Consider the following 26,204-nt stretch of genomic DNA (forward strand, 5'->3'; position numbering starts at 1 on the left):
TGACCGATATTAGTGTCAAATCCATAGTTTTCGCTGTCGCTGAGATGAATGGTGATACTTCCACAGGCGTTGACTTCCAAATACAGCCCCCATCGGCTGTGGGCCAGAGGCATTGTTTTTTTTTTTTTTTAATTGGAACCAGAGGATTATAGGGACTTTTACCGGCATATGTAAAAAGTAGTAGAAAATGGCAGATGCTAGTGTCACATTCATAGTTTTCGCGGTATTGGTTTTGCGAATCAATGGTAGTGGGTCAAAATGGGCATTCAATGTGGGAAGAAAAATGATCCACTCTCCCACCAGTATCGAATTTCAAGGTCGCTTTTTCGCATTGTTTAGTGCATGTTTTTACCGTTACTGCGCATATTTTCACGTTTTGTAGGCCAACGAAAGTGGGTCAAAGACGACCTACAAATATGGCAGAAAAAGACATATCCATTCCACTTTCAAGGTCCATTTTGACCCTCTCCCACTGATGCACAAAGCGACACAAATTATGCAAAAAAAAAAAAAAAAAAAAAAGTGAAGAAAACGACCTCGACATTCGATGGTGACAGAACAGCATTAAGTTATTCCGCTATACTTGTAGGTCATTTTGACCCATTTTCGTTGTCGCACTAAAGTGGAAATAGGAGCACAAAACAGTACAAAGCAGGCACTATACGATGCGAAAGAAACGACCTCCAAATTCGATAGTGGCGGAACAATGGCTGTATTTCCTCACACATTGATCGACCATTTTGACGCATTTTTGGTGATGCTCCAAACGTGGAAGTAGGCGAACAGAACTGTACAAAATACACACTAAACGATGCGAAAGAACCGACCCCGAAATTCGATAGTGGCGGAACAGTGAGCCATTTAACTCCCACTTTAAAGGCCTGTTTAACTCACTTCCGGTGACGCAGAAGACGAGGAAGTAGGTACAGGAAACTTTTTTAAAAAACAGGCACTAAACGATGCAAAAGAAACGACCTAGAAATTCGATAGTGTCGGAACAATGGGTCATTTTGGTCACACTTTGGAGGCCCATTTTGACACACTTCTGATGACGCGCAAAACGTGGAAATGGGGGCACGAAACAGCACGAAAATTTAGTAGTCGATGCAAAAGGAAGGACCACGAAATTCGGTAGTGGCGGAGAAGTGGGTCATTTTCGTCCCACCTTCGAGGCCCATTTTGACCGTCTTCCAGTGACGCACAAAACGTCGAAATAGGCGCACAAAAGGGTACGTGGTGTGAAATTAACAACCTCGAAATTCGATAGTGGCGGAACAATGGGTCATTTTGGTCACACTTTGGAGGCCCATTTTGACACACTTCTGATGACGCGCAAAACGTGGAAATGGGGGCACGAAACAGCACGAAAATTCAGTAGTCGATGCAAAAGGAAGGACCTCGAAATTCGGTAGTGGCGGAGAAGTGGGTCATTTTCGTCCCACCTTCGAGGCCCATTTTGACCGTCTTCCAGTGACGCACAAAACGTCGAAATAGGCGCACAAAAGGGTACGCGGTGTGAAATTAACGACCTCGAAATTCGATTGTGGCGGAACAGTGGGTCATTTTCGTCCCATCTTGGAAGCCCATTTTGACCCACTTCTGGTGACGCACAAAACGTGGAAATGAGGGCACGAAACAGCACGAAAATTCAGTAGTCGATGCAAAAGGAAGGACCTCGAAATTCGGTAGTGGTGGAGAAGTGGGTCATTTTCGTCCCACCTTCGAGGCCCATTTTGACCGTCTTCCAGTGACGCACAAAACGTCGAAATAGGCGCACAAAAGGGTACGCGGTGTGAAATTAACGACCTTGAAATTCGATAGTAGCGGAACTCTTGGTCATTTTCGTCCCATCTTGGAAGCCCATTTTGACCCACTTCTGATGACGCACAAAACGGAAGTAGACGCACAAAACGGCACAAAACGATGTGAAGGAAACGACCTCGAAATTCATTGGTGGCGGAAGAGCAATAATTTGTTCCGTCATATTTGTAGGCCCATTTTGACCCACTTCCGGTGATGCACAAAATGTGGGAATAGGCGTACAAAGGACACAAAACACGCACAAAAGATGCAAAACAAAGTATCTCGAAATTCGTTGGTGGTGGAACAAGTTAGTAACGCCGTGAGCACCAATATAAGCATATACTGTAGTTCTTACCAGGGGGCGCGGTGGGTCAGTGGTAGAACGTTCACCTCCGGTGCTTGAGGTCCCTGGTTCGATCCCAGCTCGCGCAGTTTGGACTTTGTGGTGGACAAACACCGTGCTCGTGGATTTTCTCGGGGTTCTCCCGTTTCCTCCCATTTTCTTCATTTCATTCATTTCCCATCATCGCCGTCTCCTTTAGCCTAACTGGCATAGGTGTGGGACGTAAAACTAAAGATTTCATATATTTTTTTGTAGTTCTTACCATCAAAGCTGAGAACTGCACGGTCCAATTTTTTAGCCAAAGTAGAAGCCCAACCGGAATAGTGATGTCAACCAGCCCGGATCGGTTCAACTGAGCGTACAGCTTGAACTGGCTTGGTTGGGATTACCCATCGACTGGGCTCAATTGAGCCAATGGCTTGAACCGGCTCGGTAAAGGCGAGTTATCGACTCGGCTCGATTGGAGCCAATGGCTCGAACCAGCTCCGTTGAAACGAGTCCATAGGCTGGGTTCGAGTTAGCTTAACTGAGCCAATGGCTCGAACCGGCTCGGTTGGGGTAAGCAATCAGCTCGGTTCGGTTCGGCTCGTGTGAGCCTTCGGCTCGAGCTGGCTCTGTTGGATGAGCTGTTGGCTGGGCTCACTTCTCGGTTCGGCTCGATAAGTGAATGAGCTGTGAGCGAGCCGCTTGAGTCGTTGACAACCCTAAACCCGAGTCGAGCAGTTTTAAACATGTTTGGCTGGAGTCCCATAACTTCTAACAATTTTTGGCTCGAGTCCGAATACTTGCTCCTCCTGAACTCAAGCCAAGAACCTCGTGACCGATGTCCTTGCCTCCTGAAGATTTCTTGACTACCGAGATCGACAGTTAACTAATTTTTAGTATTCCGATACAAACCGCCTATATTCCATGTTTATACAGGTACACGGTGTTATAATAATAATTAGTTATAGTAGTAGTAGTAGTATCATTGATAATTATATTGTCTATGTAGGATACTTGAAGATAGTAGTACTTGGAACTACACAAAGGATTTAGCTCGAATTGGCTCGACTCGACTGAAAACTCGATCCGAATTCGAGTCGAGTTGGGAGAAATTTTTCGAGCCGAGATGTCGAGTCGAACTCAAAGATGTCTGCTTCGAGTCGAGTCGAGTTTTAAAGAAAACTCGTTCGAACTCGCTCGTGCTCATTCCTATTGTATGCATGACGGGCATATAGAGTTCTTTCGAGGGGGATAGAACCATAAACATAATATATTTAAAAAATACTTAGTTTCATGGCTTTCTTCCCAGGGGGGAAAGGGATGGTAGGTATCCAGCATTTCTTATAAGTACCTTATTTGAAATATGTAAAACAGTAACAAGTTGACAATACAATATACACACATCTTCTTATCTTCAGTTTTAATTGCTGATTTCAATTGCAATTAACAATTACAATTAACAATTACAAGTTTCAATTGTCAATTGCAATTAACAATTGAATGTTTCAATTGCACCCTTTGCAATTGACAATTAACAATTAAAAGTTTCAATTGCCTGGTGACCAATTAACAATTAACAATTGACGAAAATTTAATTGCAAATTTTATGATTGAATTCAATTGCAATTGAAATTAATTGTCAATTACAAATTGAAATCAATTGCAATTGAAATCAATTGCAATTGATTCTCAGAGCAATTACTTTCAATTGATTGATCAATTGCAATTGATTTCAATTGATTTTGCCCAACACTGTTTAAATGCACCACTCAAATTACTGAAGATATATATACTCTTAAAGAAAAAGTAACATTTAAAAATGCAGTTAGAATTGGATATTCTTTCTCTTCTTTCTTTGACCTTCAAAGAAAAAAAGTTTTATAGGGAAAGCTTCCATCACAATACGAAGAAAAATATTAATCAATTACTAGAAAAAATATGTTTTGGACCGGGTCGTTTGGATGGAATTTAACACTTGCAAAACGTGCAAAGTCTCATCGACATCCGAGAAGTTCCCTTAAATCGTGATTTACAGAAAACAACACGGTTTTTACCACACACACGCATACACATATACGTATACACATCTGCTTGTAGTTGAGCTCCCTTTTTAATAATTTCAATTTTTCTTTTCTTTCTATGGGATTCGATTTTCGGTTTGAGAAGAAAATAAAAATGATACCATCATCATCATTTGTAATGTAATTAAAAGTTGTACTAATTAATTAATTATTTTAAATCAAAACATGCAAAAATAGAATAAAATTTATAAAAATTTTGAATACTGAATTCTCATAGTTTGAAAGTAAATTTAAAAATAAACAGAAATGATTTAAACAAATTTAAAACTAAAAAAAAAAAAACCGAAAATGTTTAAATGAAAATCTTTCACTTTGATGGTAGAAAATGCTGACATATGAATATAAAAGAAAAAAAAAACTAAGAAGGAAATTAGTGAATTAGAAATGGATGGCACTATATTTACTAGTTTTGTTCCTATCGGACCTGCTACGTCAGTAATCCGACTGGATGCTTTTTTTTTTATTGCGCTAAAAGAAACTTCAGAGCCCTTTTGTAAAACAAGTTGGAACGAAGAGTTACAAGATTGTATGGCTGAAGAGGGAAACTTAGCTATGCAACTTAGTTAAGATTAACAAAGAAAGAAAGAAATAAAACATGAAACCTTGTATTATTATTATTATTATTATTATTAATTCATGAAAGCTTATGAGCAAATTGTGGGTAATTTCAACTCTGGAGACCATTTCAAACTAACACAATTGTTTCATCTGCTGCTTGGATATTTTATCTTAGTTTTTAACTGTATATAAGAAGATCTGACAGATGAAACTACTTAACTTTAACCCTTGATTTAACATTAACATTTCTTTTAAGTATCAAAAATACCAACCTTTGCAAGAGTGCATTCGATAGCTTTGAATTCACTAATAAAATCGGAGTAATTAAAAATATTAGAATCGTTGATAGAAGCTGTAAATACATCTAGCACTTCAGTTACATATTCCATGTAATTACTTGTTCCTGTTTCGTTGGCCATGCAGTCGTCAGTATTCATGTTGACTGGCGCTTGGTCTATCTGCAAAGATAGTAAAACATGTTGAAACTAAATATTGTATTCATATATCCTAATAGGATCATTATAATGGGTTATGTGTTCCTACGTTACAAGGTAACTATCTTCTAGCTGTATGTTTTCGTATTACTCTTTTGTGTTCTCTATAAAATTACACATACCGATGTTTTCAGTAACAATAATAATAATAATAACACTTAAAAATGTATCACTGTACGAGAGAGGGATCCAAAAGTAACCAAATTGAAAGCGCACGGCCGTTTCTAGGAGTAGTAGAGAGTTCTCCCGCTAGGTGGGTCTAAAAGAGAGCCCTACTCAGTTGCCCAAGCGGTGTCTACATAGGAAGTCACTGTTGCCACACTTGGTACAATTGTACCAAATTCAGCCCTTTTTGTTATTCATCGGCCCGTTGGTACCACCCTGGCCTTTTCAGCCCCTTTTGTGAAAAAGTTGGTACAATTCTACCCAATTCAGCACCATTTATTAATAATGTGTTGTGATGTCTTTCACGGAAGGTTCTAGGACCCTGGACTGGTTTTACGTTGTTTTTTTTTTTTTATACAAATGTCAGTTTACTTATCTTATATTTTTCTTACGTTCTATTATCCTCCTTCGGTCGTGAAATAAGCGAGAATATGGTGCAATAATTTATATGTTAATATTTTATTTTAACGTACTGTTTACACACGAACTCGGGGTTGATTGATCTGTTCCTCGTTTCATATATTTTTTCATATATGGCCAAGGGCGCCTATATTGTGGTTGCCAAGGGGGGCAAGTATAAGCGACATTTTAAATATAGTTTCAAATTTTCCTGTGACTAATGTAAAAATTCCATTGGGTTTTCGATATTCTGAAGTACAATTTCCTCTAGGGGCGGGCAAGCGCCCCACCTTGCCTCCCCTGATGGGCGCCCATGTATATGGCCATAATACCGTTTTGGTTTATTCAATTCGAAATAAAGGCACGTTTGGATTCCTTACAATACATACCGAAGATGATAACTGTTTTCCCATTTAATTTTTTAGCGGCCTCTGTTATACTTGCGAGAAAAGTTTCATCGTGCGAGAGAAGTTTTATCTACTTCCATGGTTGTTCGGGGTCATCCTATTTGGATGTTTTTAAAAAGTAATTTTCAGAAAGAGCACTTTCTTGCTTTGGACTCTTGTAAGAGGGGGGTAGGGTGTTCTAGAACTACCTCTTTTAGTATCGTGTTATAGAGCAATATATTATACTGGTATAAAATAATGAATTCAGCCCTTTTTGATTCAATTTGGTACTATTTTTCAGCCCACTTCAGAGATAGGACTGTGGCAACACTGTAGGAAGTTAACGTTTGATCGTAGTGTAGTTTTTCTCAACTGTTCTCGTTTGCCGCTTCTGAAATAGTTATGGTAGATTGCAAGGAACAAAGAGTGTGTTTGAAATTTTGCTTGCTGCTTGAGAAATCGGCAACGGAAGCTTAACTAATGCTTCAATAATCTTTCAAAAAGTATACTGTTAGCTACACACAAATTTTCGAGTGGTTTGGGAGCTTTAAACGTGATGAGATGAGTGTTGAAGATCATGCTCGTTCTCGACACGCTTCATCGTCTCGAAGAAAAGAAAACATTTAAAAATCTGCGCAAAAAATCAACGAGGATCATCGTCTCACGATCGACGAAATTTCAGAACAGACAGGAGTGGCACTTGCCAGCGGATTTTGACTGAGGATTTGGAAATGAGACGTGTTGTCGCTAATTTCGTTCCTCGCCTGCTCAAACAGGATAAAATAATAATAATAATAAAACGTTCGTCTGAATTGGAGCCAGGGCTTGAAAAATCATATTGAATGTGATCCATACTTTATGGCCAAGGTCATTACAGGTAATGAAAGTTGGTGTTGGTGGTTGGACCTATGATCACGAAACCAAGCAAGAGTCTAGCCAGTGGAAGACTCCCGCAAGGGATATTAAGGCGATGTTTAGCGAGGTCGAATATTAAGACGATGATCATTGTTTTTTAAAATTGTTTTTTATATTTGGGGGAATTGTGCACCGGGAATTTATCACCCCTGCTCAGACTGTTAACCGACGTTTTTATTTGGAAGTTTAAAACGTTTGCGAAAGGATATGTGGAGGAAACGCTCGTAACTCTGTCGATCAGGTGACTGGTTTCTTCGCAACGACAATGCCTCCCCCCCCCCACCTCACAGAACCTTATCTGTGAACTGCTATTTGAGCTCTCAGAAGTAGCTTGTTGTTCTGCACTGAGAAAAGTGAGTTATCCCGACAGCGATATGTTGTACAAATATACGGAATCCTTTTGCTTACTACAGAAATAAGTACGGAGCATTCGTTATCCATATGCTACATACGCACTGCTGTTAGATGTTACATCATGCCTTTGCAGTATGTCTGACATCTAACTGTCTTCCGTATATTACATCCATATACTTATGTTACATTCGTCAGCTTACGTGAGATTTTGACCGCCTATATTGTTTCATATGCAAACTACATATAGATGGAACTCTCATAAGGGAAGTATTGTAAAACATATGAAGGGTAAGGGAAAAAACAAGGAATGTCCATGTGTGTGCTTTATCGGTTACTTTGTCCTATCTGTTGGTGACTCTTGGTACTATTTGACTGTATATGTAAGCATCCGTAGATGTAAAAATATCCACGTATAAAGGGGCAAAAGTTTTGACTAATTCTATTGTTTCTTACGCGCCTTTCAATATTAAGACGCCGTTTTCTCGAAAATACAGTTTTGTGACATTCCCTCTTTTTTCCCCTTACCCTTCATATGTTTTCAGTTTTACGTTTGCTGTAGGTTAAGTCCAAAAACTACAGGATTTACACATGTAACCCACATTTTTACGTTCATCACATACGATTTTTTCTCAGTGCGAACCCTTCGTATTCCCTAGACCTAGCCCCGTGCTAACTTTTCTGTTCCCAAAAGTGAAAAATTTAAGTAAAAGAGTTTTGATAATGTGGAAGCTGTAAAAAGAGCTTCGCAGAAGGCACTGGACGATATCAAAGTTGAAGAGTTTCAGAGGTGCTTCAAACAAGGAGAAAGAAGACTAGGGAAATGCATCGCATTTAATTTAGTGTACTTTGAAGAAGACTGAAAGAATTTTGTAAAATAATAATAATAATAATAATAATAATAATAATAATAATAATAATAATAATAAATTTTTTTGAACAAAAGTCCGGTTTGTTTTGAGTCCCCTCTCGTATTATTCATACGAGCGTGTGTCTTAGATAATGCGTGTATCTTGTATAATGTTGATATTTTTTTTTAACTTGTGTAAATTTTCTTATGAACCCTCATTCTTCAGGGTCGTAACTTGTGGGGGGGGGGAGCAACTTCCCACCCAGGGAAGTTCCCCGTCGTTCGAGAGGGGCCCATTTTAAGACAAAACTTTCTTACTCCATATACGATACGAACATGAAATTATAAATGAAGCATCAAACAGGTTCACTACATTACATAAACAAAACAGCATACGAAAGGTAAATAAAACAAAAAAAGAATCGTGGGCCCATTTCAGTAAAAAAAAGTGCCTACTATTGGGGCCCTAGAACTAATATTTATTCGTATGGCTTTGAGATTTGTCAATATTGTCTCCCCTTAATTAATTTATGTATGGAATGGGCCCAGGGGCGCAATTAACGGTCCCTCAGACTTTGCCATGCGGAAGGGTCCAGAGGCTCTCTAGGCCCATAAGGAGTAGAGGTCTAAGAGAAAGATGGAAAGAGGGGCCCAAGAATTTGAAAAACAACTTCCCAAATACGCGCATTAATACTTGCCCCCCCCCCTCCAGAAAAGAATCTAAGTTACGGTGCTTTCCTTCTCTCTTTTATTATTACACAATTTTACTTTAAAAAAAAAACATGGTACTCCCTACGGTGGATTCAACCTACCGAACCTATGTTTCCAAGGAATACTGCAGTTAATACTTATAATAATTATATGAGAGAAAAATATTTTTCACATATGTCTGAATCTACGATATCCTTGCGTTTTGGAATTAATATTTAAGGATAAGTGTTGAGGAGTACGATTTGTCTATATCACATTCTGTTGTAATACTCTTGACAGTAGAAGGAAGTTAGCCCATATTTAAGTATTTTGCTTGTAATTTAATTATTTTAGGTAGTTATTGAACGAAAATATAGAAAATGTATTTGTTATTAATCAGGGTTGGCTGGTTTAAACCAACGTGGTTTAAACCAGCTGGTTTTTGCAAAAAAAAACCAACTGGTTTAAACCAAAAAACAAAAAATGTTCGTAAAAGTGTAAGTGTTTGTAAAATCTTGATGAACACACATTTGTGGGTTATCACGTTTCACTCCCGTATATTATTCGTATTATATTCACACCTAAATTCCTCATTCATTACTCAAAGAGATTATACTACAAAAGCAACTTCTTTTTACAAGTTTATTTTGTGATTTTTTTGTAGTTGTTATTATTGTTATGTAATTGCAATCGAAGAAAAATTCTAAATATTGTTTCGTTTCAGTGTTTATTATTGATAAAATACATCGAAAATGCCGTACTTTTTGTGTGTGTAGGGGGGGTCATACAGACTCCACGAGAGGCATTTAGTGAAATAAGTATCTTTGGTATCTATTTATGTATAAATGAGTTTGAGCCAAAGTGAACTCAAATAATTCGTATCTTTATTCACTTTTCTTATTGATATGCAGATTAAGTCGGTGTATTTCTTTAATTTGGACAAATAAAAATAGTTGTTAACTAACTTGAACTAAATTAGTTCTTCTGTACTCCGTAGTACTTTGAAATTGTTCATATGTAATTCTGTGTAATGGTTTCACTTGTGCAACTGTTTATCTTTTTGTCCTTCTGAAATGACTCTTGACAGTTATATTAAGAAGCATGTAAAGATCAGTATAACGTATTTTTTTTTTTTTTATCAGGATTCCTTCGTGAGTGAGTCGGCAGACGTATCGCATTTGTGGCCAATTAGTCCTAGTTCTGAGTTCAAATGGAGGACAATTTCTCTCGGATGTAGCTCGAGAAGCGGTTTTTATTCCGCTTTAAGCTTATGTGACCCCTTCCAGCATAACCCGGTTGTTGCATAATAACATCAAGGCGAAACAACTTATTTCTGTCCATATATGATATGAATATATAGAGCAAATCATTTAAACCATAAAAACCTGCTTTAAACCAAAAAAACCTGGTTTAAACAAAAAAAAACGTTTTTTTGTTTTTTTTAAATAAAAACCATGGTTTTTGCCAACCCTGTTATTAATATTGTCTCTGGTTGAAGCCTACATTTACAGAAAACGCGATATTTTTTGTGTACATAGTGGCACATCACAGAGCTTAGAACCTACTTCAACTCATATCAGAATGATGCACTTTCATACGAGGCCACTCTGCTTCACCAATAACTTAGAACGAGTAATAATAATAATAATAATAATAATAATAATAATAATAATAATAATAATAATAATAATAATAATAATAATAATAATAATAATAATAATAACATCATCTTCAACATACTAAATTCCTCTGGTGCTCTTTAAATCGAGTAATTTTTCTCACTGTTTCTAGTTTTTACATACCGGTAATAGATTTTGAAGAATAGATAATCCTCCGTTCACAAGAGATAACATTTAAATGGAAATAGTTGAAAATGAATAAGATAAGATCAGACACTTATGATAATATATTTGAAGCTGCACGTTAGTTACGGAGACATTGCCCTAAATCAGGTCCTGTTTGATTTTATAAACAATCTATTTAATAAGAATTTTACACAATAAATATACAAAGTGAAAGATCTCTTCGATTTGCAATTCTCTCCTCAAAACCTTGTAAAACTTTATGAAGTTGTCATTGGTATAAAAATCTCTGGTGGAAGATTTTATACAATTTTATGAATTTCACTTAGGTTTTTCAAATTTCTGTACAAATTTTATGAGTTGCTCTTTAGTTTGGAAATTTTTCCCAGACCATAATTTTGCTAAAACGTACATAGTTTGTGAACTCTAATTACAGAATATATGTTTCACAATAAAAATAAAACATGCTACGTCTAGGTGATTAACGTTACAGCACCAATTTTGATTTTATTACAGTTACCTAAATCGGTACCATTTGATATAATGATGTTATAAACTTTATTTTTATTTTTACTTTTCAAAAGCATAATTTATTATCAGTTACAAATGAACAAGCAAAATTCTTTTATGTGTCCTCATCACGTTTGATGAAATTATGTGAAAAAAATACTTATACATCTGTATTTATGTATAAATAAAATAAAAATGAGAAATATTTACAAATTTCGAAAGTGGATCACTCCTTACTAATTTCCTAGAAATTCTGAAGAGTAACAATTGTGGTACTTTAAACTGGAATACTTGATTTTGATAAAAGTCGCGAAACAGTAACCGAGACATTGAGCATCAATGAAGTTTGGAAAATTTGAAGAAAAATAAACTTAGTTCATGCAAAACTTGTTGAAATATTTACAAGGATTTAAGAAGAATATGTAAGAATCGTATATAACTTCTGCAGTGGCGGATTTAAGCATCTTTCAGCCCTAGCCAATTTATGGCGGAGGACCTCGGCAGTTGCTACTCACCTGACTGAACGTGTTGTCTCACTCGTCAGCTGTATGAATGTTGGATCAGCAGTTTAATAGATGTCGTCACGGAACGCTTTCCGACCAGTGTTGAGTGTGGACTATGAACATAGGCGCCGACTTGAAGAAAATATAGGGGGGCCCAAATAATGAATAAATATATCATCATATTCAGCCGTTTTTTATCAACTGCTTTATAAATCCGCCCCCCCCCCTCCTTCCTAGATTTTGGTCCGCTGCGAAATTCACGACCTAAGTCAAATTTGTGTAAAAAAGATTAAAACAAATTCAAGTTGAAAATTTGGGAACTTCATTGCAAGTTTGCGCACCACATTAATCTTCTTCGCTTGTCATATCAATGCTGCTAGAGTGTTGATTTAAGCTTCAGTGCTCTCTTAAACACAGTTTTGAGAACGGCGTTTCCTATCGAATAAGAAGGCTGTTCCTAATATTGAATTAAAGGTCCGACGAACAGACATTCTCTTTGTTAATTTTTCCTCGACTGAATTATATTGGGGGGCGAAGACCCTACTTTTAAATACTGGGGGAAGTGTCCTACCCCCCAAAGTCGGCGCCTATGACTATGAAGTCGTTTTGACAATTGTGTATGATAATGTAATATACTCAATAGAAAGAAAGCGGAAAACATTACAATAATAATTTAGAAAAAAAAAATAATATAAGAATGTTGATTTCTTTTCTTTTGCGAGTCCTTTGCATTGTGCAGCCCTAGGTAGTTTGCCTCCTACTCAGAAATCCGACGCTGCATTTTTGCGGTTTATGTCGTACTGTATCTATCTGCATTGGTAAAAGAGGGGGAAACGCGAGGCGACGACGTTCCTCCATTTCCGTAAAATATCTATGGCGTCCCACCACTTCTTAAGAAAATACAATGGGCAAAGATAGGCACGGGGGACAGCGTGACGTCATCTGTCCCCTACCTTTTCAAATCCAATTTAACCCCTGCCTATTTGTGATATTTATCGTAGACATACACGATTTCTTAACTCGTATTCACTGTTGTAAAACTTCATTCTTTGTATCATACAATGACAACAGATGTCGCAGCCCACAAAATATACCAATTACTATTTAAACTTTCCTAATGTCATTAAATAATACGCAATATGACTTACGGTTATTTCTTTCCTTATCTTTCTTTTAAATATGTAATCACGGTAGAACAATTCAGATAACTTATCAGACTATAGTCTAGTTTTTACTGATGTTTCTGAGAAAAAGTATAATTAAAACTACCGTCAAATCGTCAAATACGAGGCTCATTTAATTGGGGAATACCAGCGATTTCAAATTATTAGACTAAAGTTGTGAAAATGAAGAATCTTAAACATAATTTAAATAAATCCTGAATTACTGCGTTTTTCATCTTGTTACAACCTACTAGTATTTGGTACGCATTCCTTTCGATTTTATTACCATTTCTATGCACTTTGGCATACTTTTTATTAACTTTACACAAGTATATTTCACTTCATCGCGATGCCATATTCTGATAAGTACTGCGATGAGATCAATCTTGGTAGTTATCCTTTCTCTCTTCACTTTTATTTAACAATAGCCCACTAGTTTTCGATAGGGTTTAAGTCGGGACAATTTCCTGGCCATGGCAGAGCCTGAAAACCATTTTTCCCTCAGAAAATTAGTTACAGTCATTGTTTCATGGTATGGGGCTCCATCATGCATATAAATAAAGTTCCCATCCGGAATCCATTCCTTCATTTGTGGTTCTTGCACCTTTAGATATTGTTTTTGATTCATCATTCCTTTCACGAGATACAGTCTACCAGCACCATACATTGTCATACAGCTACAGACCATGATTGACGTTTGATGCTTTACTGTTTGGGAAACACAGTTTGGTGAAAATGTTTCATCTGACTTCCTACGAACATATTGGGTACTTTCCTCACTTATGGAAAATAATTATTAATCAGAGAAACATGCCTGGAAATAGTATAATGTATATCAGTGTATTGATTTTAAATTTTGTCAGAATATCATAAACCAAACATCATATTCGGAAGAGCAACTCTTCCCGTAAACCCTTGTACAATAAAGTTAAAAAAAATATTCAAGTGTACTACAAACTCCCAAAGATGCCCCAATTGACAAAATATACAGAATAAATATGTAAAGGTTGATACTTTACCTTGCTCCAGTCATCCTTGAATATATTTTTCATTTCCTTTGCCCATTCCAACCTCTTCTTTGCCATTGCTGGGGTTAACTTCGCCTTTGTGCAGGGCCTTCCCACTGGTAAGCCCGTTGCACATAATTGTCTTCTCGCTGTAGATGAAGATATGTCACATCCGTACGCCTTTTACTGATTTGACAAATCCTTGCTAGTAGCTCTTGCATTCAATTTGGCCATCTGTAGTTCGTAGTTTCCTTTGAACACGATTACTGATTTTCGGTTTATGTCGACATTTACCTGAGCGGTTTTGTGTATATGACGCACCGAGCTTCAATGCCCGACTTATTTGACTGACTGTGTTTTGAGAAATAGACAATTTTCCAGCTATTTCTTGCTTGTGTAACATTTTTCTTGCACAAGACATTCATTTAATGCAATTTTACGTGGTGATACGTCTTAGGTTTTCCCCATAATTGTCACTTTCACTAAAGCTCAAACCGAAAGAAATTTCAATACTTCCCCCCCCCCCCCACAGATCTTCAGCTAAAACACTTAAGAAAGCAAACATGCAGGTGTTTTGCACCTAATACACATTAAACTATTATTTGGAATATTAAAAACATAATAACATTGAAAGCAAATTAATACAACGTATAAAGAAAAGGCCAACATGTGCTAATATAAGCAGTGGTGCCCACAAAGGGGGGCTATGACGCAAACTGCGTCATTGAAATATTTGGGGGGGGGGTTAAAATCTATATAAATATGTTTGAGGGAGTGTAAAAATTAATCGAAAAGATTTTTTTTTTCATGGAAGAACACCTACGGATAGGCAATTGAGGGGGGTGCGTCATGGACATGAGGGGGTGGGCACCACTGATATAAGTATGCAATGATGCAGTTGTTTACCTTTGTTGCCAGTTTTTTTTTTACCACTGTTGACAGTAAGGAATAAAAAGGGTCATTACTTTCTATTGACAAGGTATATATAAAGTCCAGAACATACTTTAGGTTTAAAAAATATCAACTGTACACAATACAAATGGAGAAAAAGCAAAATTTCATTGAAAATCCTGAAGAATCGACATTTAGTCTAATAATTTTGGTCTGTAGTAAAATGACCAAAAATTTTTAAACAACGCAAAGGCCATAATACTTCTCCATATCATTAGACAGGATGCCAAAAACATTAGATCATGCATACGTAACTATTTCCCCCTTCCCTAGTTCGCAGAACATGCGCATGGGCGTTAGCTTTAAAACAAAATTGCAGTGTGACATTTTTATACCGTAAAACTTTTTGATCTAAACAGAATAGATTTCCCGTCTATGACACAATGCTTTTTAATTTAAAAATTTAGTGGAAACATGCAGTGTAGTAGTCACAAAATAAGATATGTAAATATTATCTACTTACGTATATTGCATTGATACTATTGTTTGTTTCGTCAGGTCTTACTGCCACAGAAATGACTGGCGAGAGACCATATTTGTTTAGCTGAGCCAGTACGTCTTGCCAAGTTTCGTTACGAAAATCAAGCAAAAATGATAGCAGTGCTTCGATTTCTCGTCTTTCGCTAGATTCTGTAAGAAAAGAAGACACATGATTTTCAAAATAAAATTGATCAACGAAACAATTTGGGAAATTACTATTCAAGATATCCCTGAAAAGATGGTAAATCAAATCTTACGATTTTCTGAATCACATTTAAATCGTTACCATCTACTAATGGTTCAAAGCAACATTATGTTTCACTATCAGTAAAACATTAACAACATTATTGACATCAACGAAACTCTGAATTAGAATTGTGAACATAATTAAAATTGTTAAAATTTCTAGACAGCATCAATTAATATACAAAGGACTATAGTGTGACTATCCCACATCATTAGACGGGATACCAAAACATTAGATATTTATTTATTTATTTATTTATTTATTTTCCCCCTTTTTCCTAGTCCGCAGAGCATGCGTATGGGTTTTTTGTAAAATATATTTTCTGTTAAAACAGCTTATAAGCTCTAAAAATAACCTAGTCAAAGGCGAACATCTTTGTAATAATAGTAAGAAAACAAGGCTAAAATGTAGGAAATATAATGTAACATTTTCTTCAAAATTAACAGTGTAAAAAAATAATCAAGATAATGGAGTAGTTAGCTTCGAAACATTGGATGGAATAAACTTTTTAAAATGTTTTATTTTTTTCGTCCTTATTTTTCCCGTCTTTTTTCACTCACTGATAAAATGGGTCACGAATTACGTAATCTGGAAAACCTAGAGGCAGTTAGATCCATGACCCGAAGTAACTCGGGGTGGGCCGCGGTGGAACAGTGGTAGAGCGTTCACCTCTGTTGCGTGGGGTGCCTGGTTCGATCCCAGCTCACCTTAAGTGGACTTTGTGATGGAAAAACACCGTGTGGGGGGGGGGGTTTAGTCGGGGTTCTCCCGTTTCTTCCCACTTTCTTCATTCCACAAATTCCTTCATTTCTCATCATCACCGTTTCCTTTAGCCTTGCCGGCATAATCGTGGGACGTAAACCTCAAAGATTTCATTTAATTTTTTTCCCGAAGTAACTCGGACAAACCAGTGATCCAGATAGACTCGGTGTAACAAGCATAGATCCATGACCTCCAGTGCCCTGGAGACGAAAAGTTTTCATAATATAATGTAAATTAATTAGGTGTATTAAATTTATGCGAATTGATAAAACGTGGAGAGAGTGGACATAATCAATGACATTACGCACTTATTTTTTTTCTTTTATTTTTCCCAGAAGAGGTGTACTAAATTGTTATAAAAATTATAAGATTTGTAATAAAAAAGAAATTAGATTTCCAGAATTAGAAATAAACAGTTCCACTTCCTGAAAGTCAGAATCAGTGGCGGCGATTGGACGTTAAAAGTGAGGGGGCAAGACATGATCTGAATATTTGTATATCAATGTTAAATTTCCTGGTTGTTTCTAACATTTTGTTTGACGAAAGGTTGTATAACTAATAGGATACTATTTTTTTCAGTTAAAATACCGTATATCGTATTTGATATTTTATTAAGTAAATTGACAAGAGCAAGGCAAGTAGATACTAGCCGTTTGTACTCTAAAACAACGGAAGTGTAAGAAGAAAATTTATTCCTTGTTCATGAACGTCTTAAAATTCTGTCTGGAAAAGTGTGTGATCAGAGTATTTAATAACTAATTGCAAATAAAAAAAAAAAAAAACAAATACAAAAGATAATATTAATCGTAGTAATGAATAATGAGGCATGTTTTGCAAAAGTTATATTGAAATTGGAGATTAATGAACAACTTATATTTTAATACCACACGTGCCATTAAATGTATGTTATTACTCTTAGAAAATGAAAGACAGTAAATACTACAAGCATATGCAACGACATTTAAAGAAATACTCAATTGCAATATTAATTGCTCTGAATTGCAATTAAAACGCAATTTTTTGCAGTTTTCTTAACTTCACAGGAAGTCAAATAACCAATACGTACTCATGCAAAGGCAAATATTATATGGCACCATTTTTTCTATGAACCAGTAATACATACAAAAACTTTACATTTCTAAATGAAACTATATACATTAAGTGGTTACTTCAAAAAAGTGCGGGGGCAACTGCCCCCTCTTGCCCCCCCCTAATCGCCGCCAATGGTCAGAATCAACAAAGTGAAAGCGAAAGCATTCAAAAATAAGATAATGAAAATAAGAAGAAACACAAAGGTGAAACCACGAATTTCAACTAGGTCTAAATAAATTACCAAACAAACAAGTTAGTCAGAAGTTAGTTAACAGTTGAAATTAGAAGCTAGAGACCGCACACACTTGATTGGCCAAAGAAGTCATTAGAATGAACTTGAAACGCCAAAGTTCTGGAACTCTCATTTTGTAAGTTTACCTTTTATGTTGTAATGTAAAGTATTGAATGAGAAGTTTATAACAATGCGGAGGTCTTCCATGAGATAGACTATCATTCAGAACTTGATCTCGATCTTTCATATTTCATGCTGTTCTTTTATAATTATCATGTAAATTCTGATTATGTAATTACAATTTAAAATCTTGTACTTGCTAGGACAAAGTTGTTAACTCTTCTTACTTCCGAGATAATTTATTAGTAAAGATGGTTTTAATTTCTTCCTTACTTTATAACTTGATTGATTCCATACTATACTACCAAATACTAATATGTTCACAAAACACAGCAATACCTAAGTTACGAAACAATACACATAGGGAGTATGTGTGAGGCTATTAATACAATTGTAAGAAACATAATTCTCTCCTCTCTCATTGCCTTTTCACTAAATATAATCTTCTTTCTCGCTTGTTTTTTATGTCTGTGTGTGTCAAGCATTGCACTACAAGGTTTATCAGAGCACAAACGGAATAGATTTACTGAGAAGATAAGTTACATGTTTTTCTTATGAGGGATCGTCAAAGTTTAATCGACCTGCAAAAGTTCCATTTGGAATATAAATGTATACCGCTGAGCCCAAAGTGTTTCTTGTATAGAATATGTTGAAACCCCACGTAAAGGAAACAACGAATAATCATGCAATTATATTTGTAAAAACATGAAATATTCAGAGTATTAAGATGTGTCGCACCGGCAATGAAGAAGCTGGCGGCGAGAATCGAAAAGAAATAAATGTTCCAGCTCAAACATTCAGCATCATTAACCAACTATAACATAAAGCAGTAATAGCGCACAGACGACTGGATGTGAGAAACGAGATCCAGACTGGATTACCTGGACAAAAGTCATGACTCAAGTGACCTTTCCATTACTGTTATGTGGGCTCGACGTTCCTGACAAATTTTCATAAAATCCTGCCCCGGAATTCTTCCCTCGTTACACCATTCTCAATGAAGTCATTCTTAACCACATGCATCCACTTCCACTTTGGTCTTCATCTACAGTTCTTCTTATTTCATTCACTTAAATTATCATCACTCTTCTGACCACGTAGTAGTTTGTTGTTCCCATTTTATACCATCGCCATCTTTTTCTAGGATCTTCTTAGATATTTCTAGCACCTTGGTTTTCCCCGTACTCTTTCATCCCTCACTCTCTTTTCTTGTTATCCCATAATTATGTACAACGTAGCATTCAATCTTTCTTACAGTGCTTTTTTATTGATCATGTTTATGTTCCAAAATCATTGCTGGCCCAGCGACTCTTTTGTAAATCACCCCGTTATTCTTTACCGTGATTTTGTAGTCACACAGAACACAATACAATTTCTTCCAACTTCGTCATCCATCCTGCATCCTGTGTTTAATTTCCTGCAAATCGCCATCCCTGGACACAGATAAGCTTAAATATTTTTAAAATTTCACTTCATTCAATCGTTTTCGTATCCTCACTTCCTTCTTCGTTCAACTACTCCATTTTATTTCTACTAATTTTAGGCCTCTCTCTTCCAAAGACTTCAAAGTCTATTTTTCTTTCAAACCTTTCCTTTCAAACGGATTCTAAATATTAAAAAAATGCTACAATTCAAACCTTTGTTTTAAGGATTCAGTGAAATTTACAGCATGAATTCATCTTGTCGACTTGGCGGTAAGTATACTATCATGTACTTCAGAACTAGACATTTAGAACAGAATCAAGTCCATATGAATAATTATTGCATTAAATTTTACAACAATTAGAAATTGCCACATTGCAGCAGAAACTATTTAAACTATACCCTGAACAAAACAACACGTTTATTGTATAAATTACTAAGATGGGCAGTTTCGCCGAGTATCCACTTGGATCCATCAGACACTATCCTCTCAAGAAACCAAGTGGATAATTGGCAAAATTGTTACACGATAATAATTTTCACAATAAATGTACTGTAAAGTAACTAGCGAAAATAGTAAGAAATTTAATTTTAAATTATTTAGACGTTTATTTTTACCAGTGCCATCTGAAAATTCTTTTATGAATCTTTCTTAGATCTTTAATCATAGGTCAACTACTTTACAAGCGAGAACATTTGAAATTGTGAATTGACAATAAAGAAACTATCCAAATGTTACGAGTTAAGAAGGGTCTAGTGTTGGAGATGCACACAGAGAATATTCAAGCGCGTTTAGCAGGAAAATCCGTAGATTCCGGCTATAGGCGACTTTCCTGGCAGGAGAACTGCAATCTATGTTATGGTGCTGATTTTCTGTACTGTATTGGAGTCAGGTCAGCCTAGATGGTGCTTACGTATTCCTTACCTTTGCACGTATATTCCGTAGAGACTTTCTAGATGCTACAAAGTACGTATTGAATGTTTATTCCCCGAATGTTTATTTCCAGCCAGAAGAAAAAAATCTTGATCGTACACAAGAATTGAACTGTTTAGTGTCCGTACGCAACCAGATATGTTTGTCAAAGTACTTTAACCACAATTTTCTACATGCTGCACGTGCCGATGGAGAACATACGTGATTTACGACCATTTGCGGCTGTACAGACAGATTGGATCTAACCAAAACTAACTGAAAAATAAACATTTTTTGTGTAGTGCATTTTTAGTGTCGCTCTTCCGGGTCCGGGTTGGGTTCCGCAGTTGGAAACGGGGTAAATCAAATTTATGGGGAAGGAATAGAAGTTTATTGGACTGTAGTGACGGATTTAGGGATCTTGCGGAACTATGCAATTTATAGCCGGAGATTTCTCGTCCACTACTACTCACGTGATTGAGCTGTTTCACTCACTCATCAGCTGTAGTGGGCGTTGGGTAAGCAGTTTGGTAGATGACGTTAGGCAACACTTTCAGACCAGTGTTGAGTATGAACTATAAAGTCATTCTGACAAAAGACTACTATTTTAGAGCAGTGGTGAAATGTGTCAAATCAAACAAATCTGTGAACGTTTCAATAATAATAATTTAAAACAAAGAATTGCTTTAATTGTTGTTATTTTTTATTTAAGGGTCCCTTTGAGTTCTGCGGCCCTAGAGAGTTTGGCTTGTTTTCCTAATCGGAAATTTGACGCTGTTGAAGTGTATGAAACGTAACATAACTTATTTCTAACCCACTATTCTGGTCCCACTATGAAACCTAAGTCCAAAATTCAGATATTGTCGTGGAAGTTCATGGAAGTTCACTTAAGGATACCACACATACAAAGCGTTATTCAAATAAAATTCACATCACAGAATGCGCATTTGTAAAATCGCATTAGTGATCTTGATGTTAGTTTGAAATTTCTTTACTCTGGGGATCGTAAGAGGGTTGATCCTAGTGTCTGTAAACAGTGTTTCTTTCAGAAAAAAAATGTTCCGGGGATCACATTTAGTATTCGGAGGGACACATATTATTTTAACACGGCACTATTCTATTTATTATTACATTAAGCTGTATTATTTTGGTCTTTAGAGAGGCACTCTCAGAGCTCCGGGGACTAGTGCACCAAAAAAATATTGGAAGAAAAACTATCTGAAAGACGATGATGCAGGTAATTTGAAGGTAATCGGGCAACATAACTTATGTATTTGGTCTAGGAATTAATTCGTGCGGTTGGTACGCACACATTGAAGCTGTAGTACAAACACAAAATACATAAATACCTTAAGAAAAATATTGTCCATCGCTAGCCACCACTTTCGCCCATCTGTCAGGCAATGTACGGATTCCGTGGCGAAAGAAGTCCTCATCCTTGGAAGCGATCCAGTCAGAGACCCATGTTTCGATATCTTCTGAAGAAGTAAACCGCTGTCCAATCAAATCGTTGTTCATGCAATCGAACAAGTAGTAGTCCGAAGGAGCAACGTCTGGTGAATACGGCGGGTGGGGTAAAACTTCCCATCCGACATTTTCTAAATAGGTTTTGACCGGTTTTGCGACATGTGGGCGAGCGTTATCATGTTGAACAATAAGTTTATCATGTCTGTTCTCCCATTCTGGTCGTGTTCTGGCCAGAGCTTGCTTCAAACGCATTAATTGTCGTCGATAACGTTCTCCATTCATAGTTTCACCCGGTTGCAGTAGCTCATAGTACACCACACCTTTCATATCCCACCATATGCACAGCATAACCTTTGCACAGTGAATATCTCGTTTTGGTTGTGATGGACCTGGTTCACCTGGTTTCACCCAGGCCTTTTTTCGTTTAGGGTTCTCGTAATGGATCCACTTCTCATCACCCGTAATAATTCGATGCAGAAACCCCTTTCTGCTCTGTCGTTGAAGCAGCAATTCGCAAATGGTTTTTCGTCTTTCAACGTCTCTGTCTTTCAATTCATGTGGAACCCAATGTGACATCTTTTGAATTATTCCCATGGCTTTCAAGCGTTTGGAGACTGTTGTTTGATCAACGCCTAATGCTGCTGCAAGTTGTTCCTGCGTTTGACACGAATCCTGCTCGAGCAATGCTGTCAATTCTTCGTCTTGAAATTTTTTTGGCTGTCCAGCTCGCTCTTGGTCTGCCAAGCCGAAATCACCACTTCTAAACCGTGCAAACCACTTCCGACACGTTCGCTCAGCTAGAGCATGGTCACCATACACTTCCACCAAAATACGATGACTTTCAGTCGCACTTTTCTGCATGTTAAAGTAATGCAGCAGAACACCCCGCAAAAACACTTTATCAGGCACAAATTGCGCCATGTTCACTTAACTACAAACTGGTGTTGTTGACGCTTTAATCCACTGCCCCATACTACGAACGATACGCGATGACAGGGGTTTGCAACACATGTGTGGATACACGGAACTGTGGGACGCTCCGTTCGTTGCGCCATCTCTTGTCCACCCGCACGAATTAATTCCTAGACCAAAATAGCTCTGTGCACGAGTTCATTCTATAGGATCACAGTCTATGTCTGAAATACCAAGACGACGCCAACAAACCCTTATTGTATATGAGAATACTCTTGTATAGATAATTAGTTGCAAGACACTGGTTCGTTGTTCAGCGGATTTGATTCTCAGGTTGGTCTTGACGTGTCACTGACTCATTGATGAGGCAGACAGCTTCTACAGGAATAATGCTTCTTCAACGCACCGAGGAGCGCCTCGACAGATGTATCATTGAATCTGCCCCAATTGACAAGACTATAACATTCAGTGTAATAAAACACCGTTCTCATATGAGTGCATGAACACTAGGCAACCGACTGCGGCTGGTAAGTCTACTTCCTATGCTTCTCTCGCACGAACATACCCCTGCCATCTGCTCCTGATCGAGTACCTAGGTAGTCAGTGGTGTCAGGAGAGTCGCAGTAGCGAGGCGAATCTAAGGTGGTAGTATCAGTGATGAGAGTAGTCGCACTTGGCATACTGAACCCACACCTGGCATTCTTGGTAGGCGGGAACAATTAACTACTCGTATCTGATTTTTGCTTAACATTGTCTTCCGACCTTATCGGGACACATTGATGGATCTTACCTTTCAGCATGATTATGCTCGTCCTCGTACTACCAAAGGCAACCAGCATGATTTGCTCGGTAAATGTCTTCTGCTCTGAACTGCTATATTTTCTACCTAAGCCTTATCGTAAATAAAACTAAATCAATCCAAAATCTTTTCCCACACAAACTGACATATAGCCTACTACTCCAATTCATGTTATTCTCCATTTCTCTTCATATACATTGTCTCTTTCTACCTTTTTAAAATGTTTCTTCTTTTCCTTTCCAGTTCTTTTAAACTTTCTCAGTTTATTTTCTGTCATGTGTCTTTCCCATTCTACATTATTATCCCTCTTCAATCTAATATCGTCTCTGAGCTGTTTAATACACTTTTCAAAACACTTTTCTGTTTCTGGTATGTAATTTATTCCGTATTCTTTACGCCTATACTTTGTTGAATTTCTGTTTCTGTTCTTTTCTTTCTTCTCACTAAATATAATATTTTCTACTTCATTTCCTTTAAGTTCTTACTTCTACTTTCTTAAATATTTTCTTCAGGACTTCTGTTTATAGCCTATACTTTCTATCTCAAACCATCTTTACATCTTTTTCTCTCACTCTTTCCTTTCCTCCTTTTTCTTGTTCTCCTCCAATTTTGCTTTACTCTATCCATTCTGCAGTAAAAACCTATAAATTTTCGCTTATATTCCTTTTTCTTCTTATCTTTAATGTTTATCATTTCTATCTCTTTCCTTATTTCTAATAAAGTTACTGTTAGTCTTTTCATCTACATAACTCCTTCAGTGACAATACGCATCGGTTCAGCATCTTTTCCTGTGCCACATTGTTTTAAATATCTATTCTAACTTTCTTATTACTTTATCCTCAATCCTTATTACAAACTCCTCTCCAAGCCTCTTTGTTCCTTAACAAATTCTTAAATAATATTGCACGTATCTGCTAAAAATAAATAACCCTTCCCTCTTTCTGTTTCCATTTGTTCATTACAATTTCTGATAATCTCGATCTTATTTATACTTAGTCTTTCCTCTAGTTTCACTAATTTCTTCCCTATTGAAAACACACACACACACACACACACACACACACACACACACACATATATATATATATATATATATATATATATATATATATATATATATATATATATATATAAAGAAAAAACGTAATAAAAGCCTTAGAACTGATACGAGAACAGTGCATGTTATATATATATATATATATATATATATATATATATATATATATATATATATATATAACATGCACTGTTCTCGTATCAGTTCTAAGGCTTTTATTACTTTTTTTCTTTCTAACACTTCCTTACTACCTTATCTTTCATTTCTCTTCCATGAATTTAAGCTGAGAAACATAGCGTTGACATTTATTAAACATCAACGTTTTCTCATTTCTTAATTCTACTTTTTCTATCATACTCTTGACTTTTTCTGTGTTTTTAGTCTATTACTTTTTTTATTCTTCTCTTATTTCTTATGCGGTGTTTTCATTTCTTCTAAAAATATTCTATCTACAATCCATGACCGGTCTCAGATTTACTTCGTTTTTTCTATATTTTTGGAAAAACCTTTCACACCCAGAATCCTGCCATCCTATATTTTTCTTTTATTAATTTGTTGAAACTTTTCTCATCCTATTTTCTCTTTCACTTCTTTCATTTTTCTGTCCCTTTATAACTTTAGATGTCTCGTCTCTCAAATCTTACAATTTCTCTTTATATAAAAGCTAGAATTAACAGCAGTAAGCCTTACCAAGCATATATAGGACAGGTTAAGACGATGCGTGACCGCCAGCCGGACCCATTTTTGCCGATCCCAAACGTTTCAGTATTCGCGCACTACCCTGTATTTTTTCGCGAGCTACCCTAGTCACCTCTTGGTCATGTAAAGTGCACAGAAAAATTTGGGCAAGTCTCTAATTTGCCCATTTGATGTCGAGAACAAAACCCAACCAATCCCCACGGGGCTTCTAACCCGTTCCTACTACTACTACTACTACTACTTTTAGTATGGATCCTTATAGTAAAACCGATAGCTTATTTTAATGAAGAAAGTGTTATGAAAATTTAAAAAAAAAATTTAAAAACTTTCCTTGGGCCGGGTTTGAACCCACGCCAAAAATAAGTTTTATTGCTAGCACCAAAGTCTACAATGATTAGGGAATACCTTAACCTAGATATTCAGCATATATAGGCTACAGGGTTGTAATGAAATCCTTGCTATAAAACAAATACTTATAACGTTTTTTTAAAATAATGATATTATTGTGAAATAAATGTTATGGTCTTTATTGAGACTTACATTTTCTATCATCATCCATGGATACACCGCTGCCATCATCACCACACCTCCAGCTGCGCTCCGTTGACATCCATTTATTCCTGCAACCTCTTGCGAAATCTGTGAATGCTATTTCGCCCAGCATCGTCAGAAATGCCTTGATCATTATGATGGTGTTGCCAATCATAAATTTACAGATCTTTGCACAGTTTAAATGCACTGCAATGAGTATTTCACTGCAATGTCATTATTTTTTAAAACAAGTTATAAGCATTTGTTTTATAGCAAGGACGTCGTGACAGCCCTAACCCTCCCTGGCAGAAGAACTATTTGCGTGGTGAATCTAGCGTGGTTACAGCTGTTATGTAGTTCAGTTCTGAATATTTTTTAGCACTCTGTGTAACATGTTTGGAATATCGAATATTCACCATACTGGGAAAGCTACCACCTACCTTCTTATGAACGAAATTTGGGCCTTATCCGTCAATTATTATTTGGTGTTATGAAATGAGTTTTCACCTGTATAC

The 26,204-nt window shown here is 36.5% G+C and overlaps 1 protein-coding gene across 1 annotated transcript in view; it reads right to left on the reverse strand.

The window, feature by feature from the left end:
- Positions 1-26,204, reverse strand: part of LOC145667824 (membrane metallo-endopeptidase-like 1) — an 80,887-nt gene that overhangs the window by 15,651 nt on the left and 39,032 nt on the right. The window contains exons 7-8 of the mRNA XM_081735256.1: positions 15,420-15,586; positions 5,043-5,228 (exon numbers count right to left, since the gene is read on the reverse strand). Coding sequence (XP_081591382.1) covers positions 5,043-5,228; positions 15,420-15,586 — 353 coding nt within the window. The remainder of the gene's footprint in view (positions 1-5,042; positions 5,229-15,419; positions 15,587-26,204) is intronic.

Source organism: Thermobia domestica, chromosome 13 (assembly GCF_964235325.1).
Source record: "Thermobia domestica chromosome 13, izTheDome1.hap1.1, whole genome shotgun sequence".
Taxonomy (NCBI): domain Eukaryota; kingdom Metazoa; phylum Arthropoda; class Insecta; order Zygentoma; family Lepismatidae; genus Thermobia; species Thermobia domestica.